Here is an 11,952-nt window from a genome sequence, read left to right as displayed (position 1 = left end):
AAGGGGATCCAGAGAGGGGACATAGAGCACAGCGTCTTACACTTGCGGATGACCTGCTCCTCTATGTCTTGGACCCACCAAAGCAGCATGGATGGGATCATGATGCTCCTGAAAGAGTTTGGAGCCTTCTTGGGCTACATCTCAACCTGAGCAAAAGTGAAATCTTCCTGGTGAACCTGCAAGGGAGACAGGCAGAGTTGGAGGGACTGCCGCTTAAGCAAGCTGAAAACAAATTCTACTACCTTGGGATCCAAATTGCCCACTACTGGACAGGAATCCACAAACCTCAAGGCATTCAGCCTCTGATCTCCGGGTAAGCGTTCTCCAAGGCGGCCTTCAGGACCCGCGACAACGCAGAATCGCCGAGCAGAAACTTATAGCCAAGTTCCGCACACATGAGTACGGCCTCAACCGGGACCTGGGATTCATGTCACATTACATTCATCCCCCACCATCTGGCCTGCAAAATCCTACCAACTGTCCTGGCTTGATACAATTCACACCTCTTTAACCTGGGGTTACCCCATCTCTGGATCTGTAAAGATTTAATCACCTGCTAATGCTCGCATTCCTAGCATTGTTTGGCATCTTTGAATTTGTCTATATATATGTTTCTGGAACAGACCTCTTCATTCACCTGAGGAAGGAGCTGCGCTCCGAAAGCTAGTGACATCAAAACAAACCTGTTGGACTTTAACCTGGTGTTGTAAGACTTAGTACGGAGAAAATAAAGAAGGACCTGCAGAGGTGGGACATGCTCCCACTCTCCCTGGTGGGGAGGACGCAGACAATCAAGATGGAATGTTCTGCCCAGGTTCCTCTTCCTGTTCAGATCCATACTGATCTACATCCCGAGGTCTTTTTTAAACACAGTAGACAAAATGACCATGACGTTTGTAGGGGGCGGGGGAAGAAGAGAGAATCCAAGGAACCACAAAGAAGTCCTCCTAGGGGCTGGTTTAGCACAGGGCTAAATTGCTGACTTTGAAAGCAGACCAAGGCAGGCCAACAGCATGGTTCAATTCCCATACCAGCCTCCCCGAACAGGCGCCGGAATGTGGCGACTCAGGGCTTTTCACAGTAACTTCATTTGAAGCCTACTTGTGACAATAAGCGATTTTCATTTTCATTTTTTCATACAAAGAAAAAAAAGCATGGGAGGCTTGGACCTCCCAAACCTGCAATACTACCACTGGGCGGCCACAGCAGAAAGAGTGAGGGGATGGGTAATATGGAGGAGAACTCCTGCATAGGGACGTCCCTCCGGGCTTTTGTCACAGCAACACTCCCATCCCTGCCAGCCAAACACTCTACAAGCTCAGTGGGAATAGCCACGCTGTGGACATAGAAACAGCTACGGCAACACTTCAGCCTGACCAAAATGTCCACTGTGGCCCCATCTGCAACAATGACAGGTTCGCACCAGTCATAATGGACATCACCTTTAAAAGGTGAAGATAAGATGTGGGGACACTGACAGTTGGGGACTTATAATAGACAGCGACACCAGACGAACTGACGGAGAGGTTCCAACTGCCCAAAGGGAACGAACTCTGATATATACAAATCAAAAACTTCCTCCATAAAGAAATGACAACATACCTACGGACACTGCGACACTCACTGCAGAGGAGCTTTTGGACGTGGGCGACTTAGGAAGAGGAAACTGCGAGACCTGTATGGGTGACTCTTAGGGAAGACACGCTTCCCGCTGGACGAGACAAGGGAAAAATGGGAGGAAGAACTAGGGATAGAATTAGGGTGAGGACTCTGGAGCGAAGTACTGATCAGGGCAAACTCCATCTTCATATGCGCAAGGCTTAGCCTAATGCAGCTGAAGGTGGTGCACAGAGCGCACCTAACCAGAACCCGAATGAGCAGGTTCATCTCTGAGGTGGAGGACGAATGTGAATGGTGCCAGGGAGGCCAAGCCAACCACATCCACAAGTTCTGGGCATACCCCAGACTGGTCAGGTTTTGGACAGCCTTCTTTGAGGCAATGTCCAAGGTTGTGGGTGAAGCTGGTGCCAAGCCCAAAAGTGTCAGTCTTCGGGGTCTTAGACCAGCAAGAACTCTTCATGGGGAGGGGGGACAATGCCCTAGCCTTTGCCTCCACAACCGTCTGCCGAAGAATCCTGCTCGGCTGGCGATCAGCAGCACCACCCAAAGCTACAGACTGGCTGTCCATCCTCTCGGAATTTATCCAACTGGAGAAAATCTAATTCGCCATCTGGGGGTCGGACCCACTTGTTCCAGGACCTGTTTGTTGCCCACGACCAATAGAGCGGGGGGAGGGAGAGCTCAGATGGTAAAGGAAAGGGAAGGGGGGCAAAAAACCATAAAAAGACCCTGGGTCACAGCCACAGGGGACAGGTCCAAGGGCAAATGGAGGACCAAAGGGATCAGCAATACATGGGGAAACACAAGCCAGGGCCAACAAATGGCAGGGCAACTGCGGCAGACTGGCTAAATGGGGCCCACAGCCACTGAAGTGGGGCAAAAGAGGCAAATGTAAATATGTATACGATCCTCGTTTGTTTGTGCTTTGTTTATTTTTTTTCCTCTTATGTAATCTTAACTTCACCTTGATTGCTTTTGTAAAATATTATACTCAGGTACGACATTTGTAATTCAATGTTGAAACTGAAATATGTTACATAAAATGTGAAAACCAATAAAAACATTTATATTAAAAAAAAGTGCTGAGGGGAAAATTCTCTCCTGTTTTCCTGCTGGCAGGAATCTGACTTTTGGCCACGATCCAAATTTTCTGCCCCCCCCCCCCCCGCCCCCCAGACCCGCGCCCCCTACTTCCACTGCTGGCAAGACCAGCTGATTCCACCATTTATAACTGTTAAAGTGATGCTGGTGACCGATTAAGTGTACGGATTTGTTTCATTTGGAACTCAATATCCATCTATATGCCAAAACACGATCATGTTTTACAATGCAAGGATGCACGACTTTTGACAATTCAAATTTTATTAATCCATAAGTTGATTAAAAGGATTCCATAATCAAGCTGTGTTAAAGCATATTATGATTGAAAATCAACAATCTTTTGATGTGAAAGAATGACACAGACTCCTAAAATTCATATCCCATTTATTCCCTTTAAAAAGCCATGAAATACAATCACCCAAATACATATTTAAGCAATTAAAGAACAAATGTGAATCTTAAAAAATAAAATAGGGCATAACACTCATTTCCCTTTTATCTTTATTTTAAACCGACAGGGGCACAGACTGATCCTAACAAAATGCACAAATGTTTTCAAATTTCCTTTTGTTAAATGTAGCATCATTAGTAATGAATCAGCTGTATTTATGCTCCACGTATGTAAGCATTCTTTTAGAACTGCAATATAACTTGGTTGCTGATTCTGAATAGGCCAGTTTGTACAAGTCTGATAAATAAGAAGAGTGCACTAAATACTGTGATGATCAGCTCTCTCTTACTTAGGGGCATTACATTTGTGGGAATTATTTAGGTTTTCAGTACAGTAACACTGAAGTCTGAAAAGGTTATACAGTGCAACCAATAGAAAAACAAAAGTTTCTGGGAAGAAGAGTCCACAGTAAATAGCATCAAAATAGCTCACTAGAGTGCATCATACACCCACTCACTATGTTTCAATGTTGAATGAAATAAAATGTGACAAACCTACAGACCATATTACCCTCTATTTGCCCAATATGGGCAATCAAATCACATTCCAAAACTTTTTAATATACATTCTCATTGTGAAACCATTTTGCTCTCATCCAAATATGTTGACAACAGTCATATAAGGCTACAAAAAGATGTGTTAAATCAAGTTAATACATTTAAGAGGACTTGTTCTTAAATGACTTTTAGTCATTTGTTTTTGAGTGAGGATCTACTAACTTGTTGTAATATTGCACTTCAAACTTAAAATTTAAAACACAGGTTGCTATAACGGCAACAATGGCAATGAATTTCACCACTTGAACCTGCAACATTATGCAGATTTTGAAGTGCTAATCAGTGCAATGAAATACATGAACCACATCAGTAGGAGCCAGCAAAGCTAAATTTATATTGCCATTGCTCAATACTTGTACCTGCCACCATGTCAATACAAATAAAGATGCTAGTGCAGACTGCATTCTTGGTAGTTCATTTCACGCCATGTTAGTTAAGTTGTTCATTTCAAGTCCAGGGTTCAGAGAAATTTTAGCTCCAGGAAGTTTGTTTAAACCCAAATGGCATTTACGTTTCTATAACCCCATCTCCATTCACTTCCTGCGGCTGGAGTTGCTGCCGTTCAATGGAATCTTTGCGTGGGGGTCGGACACGATTGAAAAAACCGAACTGTAAAATAAAATTCAAAATTTGTAGTTCACCTGATGTAAAAAATGCCAATATGCAACCACATCACTAAGTATACATCTGGGAATTCATCTTGTAGAACAGGGTGTAATCTGTGGCATAGATGACCAAGGTTGGGACAGGTTGTAGGGGCAATACTGTGCACAAATGGTTGCAACTCAGGTCACAATTATAGCATACATGCAATACTACGTACCTCATTCACCTTCACTACACTTCTTCGCATTAGGTATGCCAACTGTTAGACCCACGTCTAACAACAGAGACCAGGATTGCTGAGTGACTCAGCCAAGTGAGCGATGATGGGAGGCAGACAGCAGGATAGGTCACAGGAGAGGTGGGGAGTGGGTCAGCAGCAAGGGCAGGAGGGGGAGTGGGTTAGCAGCAAGGGCAGGAGGTGGCTGCCTGCGACCCTCTCCTTTTTCTTGATGCCCATCAATTAGGCACTGACTGCCTTTGAATGAAGCACCCCTCTGGAAGCCTGCAAGCAACTCCACACAGGTTTGTTCACTGTGCTCCCCATATAACAAGCCAACTTGGATTTGCATTTGTATTTTGACACGTGTACCAAAGTACAGTGAAAAGTATTGTTCTGCGTACAGTCCAGACAGATCATTCCATACATGAAAAAAAAACATAGGGCAAACATAAATACACAATGTAAATACATAGACACAGGCATTGGGTTAAGCATACAGGAGTGTAATACTACTCAGTAGAGAAGATATGTGAAGAAATCAGATCAGTCCATAAGAGGGTAATTCAGAAGTTGGTAACAGTGGGGAAGAAGCTGTTTTTGAATCTGTAGTGCGTATTCTCAACTTTTGCATCTCCTGCCCGATGGAAGAAGTTGGAAGAGTGAATAAGCCGGGTGGGAGGGGTCTTTGATTATGCTGCCCGCTTTCCCCAGGCAGTGGGAGGTGTAGACAGAGTCAATGGATGGGAGGCAGGTTGGCATGATGGACTGGGCTGTGTTCACGACTCTCTGTAGTTTCTTACGGTCTTGGGCAGAGCAGTTGCCATGCCAGGCTGTGATGCAGCCAGACAGGATGTTTTCTATGGTGCATCTGTAAAGGTTGGTAAGAGTCAATGTGGACATGCCGAATTTCCGTAGTTTCCTGATGACGTATAGGCGCTTTGTGCTTTCTTGGTCGTAGCGCCGACATGGGTGGACCAGGACAGATTGTTGGTGATGTGCACACCTAGGAGTTTGAAGCTGTGAACCATCTCCACCTTGGCCCCATTGATGCAGCCAGGGGTGTGTACGATACTTTGCTTCCTAAACTCAATGACCAGCTCTTTAGTTTTGATGACATTGAGGGACAGATTGTCATCGGTACACCACTCCACTAGGTTCTCTATCTCCCTCGTATTCTGATTCATCATTGTTTGAGATCTGAACCACTAGGGCAAACCTGTAGATGGAGTTGGAGCCAAATTTTGTGTATAGGGAGTAGTAGGTGGCTAAGTATGTAACCTTGCAGGGCCCCGGTATTGCGGACTATCGTGGAGGAGGTGTTGTTGTTTATTCTTACTGATTGTGGTCTGTGGGTCAGAAAGTCGAGGATCCAATTGCAGAGGGAGGCGCCAAGTACGATGTTTTGGAGCTTTGAGATGAGTTTGGCAGGATTATGGTGTTGATGGCGGAGCTGTAATCAGTGAATAGGAGTCTGACGCAGGATCCTTGTTGTTGAGATGCTCCAGGGGTGCGTGTAGGGCCAGGGAGATGGTGTCTGCTGTGGACCAGATGTGGCAGTATGCGAATTGCAGTGGATCTAGGCTTTCTGGAGTAAGGAGCTGATGTGCATCATGACCAACCTCTCGAAGGAGTTCATAATGATCGATGCCAGGGCCACCGGACAATAGTCGTTGAGGCACGCTGCCTGGTTCTTCTTTGGCACCGTGTATGATGGTGAAGGGCCTCAATTGGAGGCATGGCGGGAAGTTTGTCCATGGGCCTTCGATTAGATAGAGGTGGGTAGGTGGTGGGATCCCCACCCGTCACCCACCCCCTCCCTGTCTGATTACATGACTCCCACTGCCAAATGCGCCATGGAGAAGGGCACAAGATTTCACCCCAACAATGCACAACTACCAAGATGGAAGTTCCCACCTCCTCCAAAATCATTTGACTTGTATGGAGTGGCCAGCCAATGAATGATAAGGCCCTTACAAAATCCTGCAGAATCCGAGATTTGAAGTGGGAGGTGGCAAACGGCCTATTTTCTGGCCCTTCTCCCGCAATCCTGCTGGAATTGCAAATGGAGAACATTGCACAGTCCAAGGATCTTGAACCCGCTCAACTCGAAGCAAACATACTGGGTGGGATTTTCTGGCCTCCCCAAGGTGTATCTTGTGGAGGCAGCCCACCATTGGCCAGCAGCGGGATCTTCTGGTCCCGTCGATGTCTACGGGGTTTTGCATGCCCCGCACTCTCCATTGGGGGGGGGGGGCTTCGCCATCAGCAGGACCAGAAGATCCCACTGGCAGGAAGGAACGACTGGGAAACTTTGGCCACTGGTTTTTAACGAAAATGTTTATAATTTCAATTCAAAAATGTCAAAATTGTTACTTTGCTAGCTAATATGCCACGAGAATCAAGACTGTATTTTAATCTCAGTGGGAAAGCACAAATATTTCTATTCCAGTGGCCAGGATAATATCAGATCAACATGTTATACCCTAACAGCACAATGCCCCATCACAATAAACCTTTGTTTGCATTTTGAATTTAACGAGTTGTGAGCAGAATTTTATCATCTCCAAACTTTACTGTGCACTTGCAATGTTCAAATGTTGATTGGGGCTAATATTTCATTTCTCATAGCAACAGCTAGGTGATTGGTGTTCCTTCCTGCAGTGATGCACCTGACTTGGCATGGTAATGTTTGTTGCCCCTGTTCAATGCATCGGATGTAAACAGTATAATCAGCTGAACCAGCATTGGTCTGTATAACATGGCCCTACCACGAAAGCTCAATTAAAATGACTCAAGACATCAACTCAGGGTTGTGGTTGGCTGATTTAATATATTCAGATTTATGCAGGAGAGCTCCTAGACCATAGTTGGGACTGATTCAGGGAGCTGTTTAGGGGGGGTAGGGGAAACTGGACAAAAATTACATTGTGGGAAGACTAAAAAGCATGTGGCAGGAAATGTCAGTTAATCTCAGCGTGTGTACAAACATTAAGATCTAAAAACAAATACAGAAGAAAATCGCACAACTTAAGGAAATCATTGCAGTAAATTTAGCTTATTATGTAATTTACCAGGTCCAAATATGAGTGCTGGAAAGTGTCCTCTGTAACTAGTTTCAAATTTACTAGTAAGTGGGTAGAACATGAGCTGACAGTGCAGATGATCCTTGTACTAGGTCAGACAGTGCCAGAAGCAAAATAAATGTTGAAGACATTGGTAGTCTTACTTGCCAATGGCTTTGCTGCCCATATGGTTCACTGTCGGTGTCTCTACAGATCGGGCCAAGTTTTCAATGACAGACAAGCCAATTTGATGGTTGCAAAAAATAATCCTAAAATATGAAGATCAAAATCCACTTCAATCCAGTTTGGGTTTGAAATCCATAGAAACATGCATCGAAAATAGAAGTAGGAGGAGGCCATTCACCCCTTTGAGCCTGCTCCGCCATTCATTACAATCATAGCTGATCATCAGGTTCAATACCCTGATCCTGCCTCCCCCCCCCACACTATGGCTTGATCTCTTTAGTCCCAGAGAAAAATCTGATTCCTTCTTGAAATTACACAACGTTTTGGCCTCAACTACTTTCTGTGGTAGCGAATTCCACAGATTCACCACTCGATGGGAGAAAGAAATTTCTCCTCATCTCAGTCCCAAAAGGTTTATCCCTTATCCTCAACTATTACCCCTAGTTCTGGACTCCCCCACCATTGGGTACATTCTTTCTGAATCTACCCTCTAATCCTGTTAGAATTTTCTAAGTTTCTATGAGATCCCCTCTCATTCTTCTAAACTACAATGAATATATTCCTAACCAACTTAAGCCTCTCCTCATGTGACAGTCCCATCATCCCAGGAATCAGCCTGGTAAACCTTTGCTGTACTCTCTTCATAGTAAGAACATCCCTCCTCAGATAAGGACACCAAAACTGCGCACAATACTCCAGGTGTGGCCTCACCAATGTCCAAACCAATTGTAGTAAAACACTCCTATTCTTATACTCAAAACCTCTCGCTATGAAGGCCAACATACCATTTGCCTCCTTTACTGCTTGCTGTACCTGCGCGCTTTCAGCGACTGATGAACGAGTACAACAAGGCCTCGCTGAGTATCCACCTTTTTCAATTTACACCCATTCAAATAATAATTTGCCTTTCTATTTTTGCTACCTAAGTGGATAACCCCACATTTATCCAAGTTATACTGCATCTGCCATGCATATCCCACTCACTCAGCCTGCCCAAATCCCGCTGAAGCATCTCTGCATCTTCCTCACAGTTCACCCTCCCACTCTACTTTGAATCACCTGCAAATTGTACCCTCGTCCAAATTATTAATATATGTGAACAGTTGGAGTCCTAGCACAGATCCCTGCGGTACCCCACTAGTCACTGCCTGTCAATAGGAAAAGGACCCATTTATTCCAACTTTTTGCTTCCTGTCTGCTAACCAGCTTTCTATCCATTGCAAGACCCTACCCGCAATCCATACGCTTTAACTTTACACAGTAATCTACTATGAGACCTTGTTGAATGCCTTTTGAAAATTTAAACCACATCCACTGGGTCTCCCTGGTCAACTCTACTAATTACATCTTCAAAGAATTCCAGTAGATTTGTCAAACATGATTTCCATTTTGTAAATCCATGCTGACTTTGTCTGATTATACCACTCCTTTCCAAATGCTGTGCTATGAAATCCTTGATAATGGACTCTAGCAACTTCCATACTCCCGGTGTTAGGCTCACTGGGCTATAGTTCCCTGTTTTCTGTCTACCTCCCTTTTTGAATAGTGGGGTTGCATTATTTACCCTCCAATCTATAGGAACCATTCCAGAGTCCGAAGAATTTAGAAAAATGACCACATAGATCATAGAATTTACAGTGCAGAAGGAGGTCATTCAGCCCATCAAGTCTGCACCGGCTCTTGGAAAGATCACCCTACCCAAGCCCACACCACCCTATCCCCATAACCCAGTAACCCCACTCAACCAACACTAAGGGCAATTTTGGACACTAAGGGCAATTTAGCATGGCCAATCCACCTAACCTGCACATCTTTGGACTGTGGGAGGAAACCGGAGGACCCGGAGGAAACCCACGCACACACGGGGAGGATGTGCAGACTCCGCACAGACAGTGATCCAGCCAGGAATCGAACCTGGGACCCTGGAGCTGTGAAGCAATTGTGCTAACCACTATGCTACCGTGCCGCCTTTTGTGAGGGCCACGAAGAATCCAGCACGAGTTTTAAGGATACAAAGTAATAACATTTATTTACAATAACATATATATTATAACAGCAGCAGCAACTTCCCTTGCTGCACACTCCTTCCTGCTGGTTCCTAAACTGGCCAGCTTTATTTATACTAGGAGTATAATTATACTAGGAGTATAATCAGAAGGAGGTCATTCGGCCCATCAAGTCTGCACCGGCTCTTGGAAAGAGCACCCTACCCAAGCCCACACCACCCTATCCCCATAACCCAGTAACCCCACTCAACCAACACTAAGGGCAATTTTGGACACTAAGGGCAATTTAGCATAGCCAATCCACCTAACCTGCACATCTTTGGACTGTGGAACTGTGGGACCATTCTACTAATGGTTTCTCCGCCCCCCTCATTGGGGAAGCTCATACTCCCACAGGATTGTGGGATTGTCATTAGTCCCCAGCCAATGGTAAGTAGGCAGGTTATAACATCCCTCCCCACCCCCCCCCCCCCCCCCAAAGTCCAAAGAATCCACCGAAGACCCTGGCGAAGGAGGCGCTTCCATGATGAACGGCGCAACGGTTGTACATCCACGGTCCGTGGACCCGAGGATTCCCCCTCTGATGCATCCAGGATCTCCATCTCGGAGTCAGAGTCTGCTGCCTCCGTCATGTCAGCGTCTCTATCTCCATTTGGTTCTGTAACGACCTGCGCAGGCTTCGAGTGAGGCACCAGTGGAAGATTGTAAGGACTACCTTCCCTTGTCTCTGGTCTCTGCGGCTGTAGAAATGAGCTCCGGGGGCGGGGAATCTTTTGAGGGGATAGTCTTCTGGACCGAACGTGGTCTACATGTTTGCGCTGGAGACGACCCTGGGCTTGCACCTGGTAAGATATAGGGCCCGTTTGGCGAAAGATTACACCAGGAACCCACTGGGCACCACCAGCAAAATTCCGAACGAACACTGGGTCACCGGGCGCAAACTGCCGAATCGGCCGATGCCGAGAAAATCCCTGTCCCTGCCGTTCTTGTGTGCGGCGTACGTTTGCGCCAATGTCCGGGGAAACCATACTAAGGCGGGTGTGAAGTCTCCGGCCCATTAGGAGTTCTGCGGCAGCTACCCCAGTCACCGCATGGGGGGTGGTCCTATACGTAAACAAAAGGCGAGCCAGTCTCGTGTCCATTGATCCGGAAGACTGCTTCTTTAGGCCTCTTTTGAATGTCTGCACTGCGCGCTCTGCCAACCCATTTGAAGCCGAGTGGGTAAGGGGCAGTGCAGATATGGCGTATGCCGTTCATCTTCGTGAACCTCGCAAACTCCTCACTCGTGAATGGAGTGCCGTTATCCGTGACCAGCACCTCGGGGAGGCCATGCGTACTAAACGACAAACGCATCTTTTCAATTGTTGCACAAGACGTTGTCTCCTGCATCTTATGCACCTCTACCCATTTAGACTGGGCGTCAATTAATAGAAGGAACATGGATCCTTGAAAAGGGCCTGCAAAATCTGCATGCATGCGTGCCCAAGGCCGCCCTGGCCATTCCCAGCGATGTAGGGGCGCGGCCGGCGGAAGCTTCTGATGCTCCTGGCAAATGGAGCAGTTTTGGGCCACCTTCTCAATGTCGGTGTCGAGGCCTGGCCACCAGACATAACTCCGGGCCAACATTTTCATTTTGGTCACACCTGGATGCCCATTGTGCAAGTCTGTTAGTATCAGCTCCTGGTCTTTTTCCGGGACAATCACACGTGTCCCCCACAAGAGGATGCCGTCTTCCACGCTGAATTCTGACAGCTATGAGGAAAATGCCCGCAACTCGCCTGGGAGCTGTCTATGCTGCCCACCATACAGGACTATGTGCCGAACCTTTGACAGGACTGGCTCCGTCTGGGTCCACTCACGGATCTGTGATGCCGTGACAGGCAAGGTGTCCATAAAATTTAGGGTTGCAACCCCCTCACCGGTCGTGGGGGTCGACATGGGGCTGGTCGATAAAGGCAATCGGCTCAGTGCGTCGGCATTTGCTATCTGCGTACCTGGTTTGTGCTCCAGAGAATACTCGTATGCAGCAAGCAACAAAGCCCAGCGCTGGATCCGTGCGGAAGCAATGGGCGTTATTGGCTTATCTTCTCTGAAAAGTCCCAGCAGAGGCTTATGATCAGTCACGATAGTGAAATGGCGGCCA

The 11,952-nt window shown here is 46.5% G+C and overlaps 1 protein-coding gene across 1 annotated transcript in view; it reads right to left on the bottom strand.

Moving 5' to 3' along the window:
- Window positions 1-3,088: 3,088 nt before the first annotated feature.
- The window catches only part of itgav (integrin, alpha V), a 229,485-nt gene continuing 220,621 nt past the window's right edge, over window positions 3,089-11,952 (bottom strand). The window contains exon 30 of the mRNA XM_072477768.1: window positions 3,089-4,338. Coding sequence (XP_072333869.1) covers window positions 4,237-4,338 — 102 coding nt within the window. The 3' untranslated portion in view covers window positions 3,089-4,236. The remainder of the gene's footprint in view (window positions 4,339-11,952) is intronic.

Source organism: Scyliorhinus torazame, chromosome 2, assembly GCF_047496885.1.
Source record: "Scyliorhinus torazame isolate Kashiwa2021f chromosome 2, sScyTor2.1, whole genome shotgun sequence".
Taxonomy (NCBI): domain Eukaryota; kingdom Metazoa; phylum Chordata; class Chondrichthyes; order Carcharhiniformes; family Scyliorhinidae; genus Scyliorhinus; species Scyliorhinus torazame.
The sequence above is the reverse complement of the archived record's forward strand: the minus strand, read 5'-3'. Positions and strand labels throughout refer to the sequence as shown.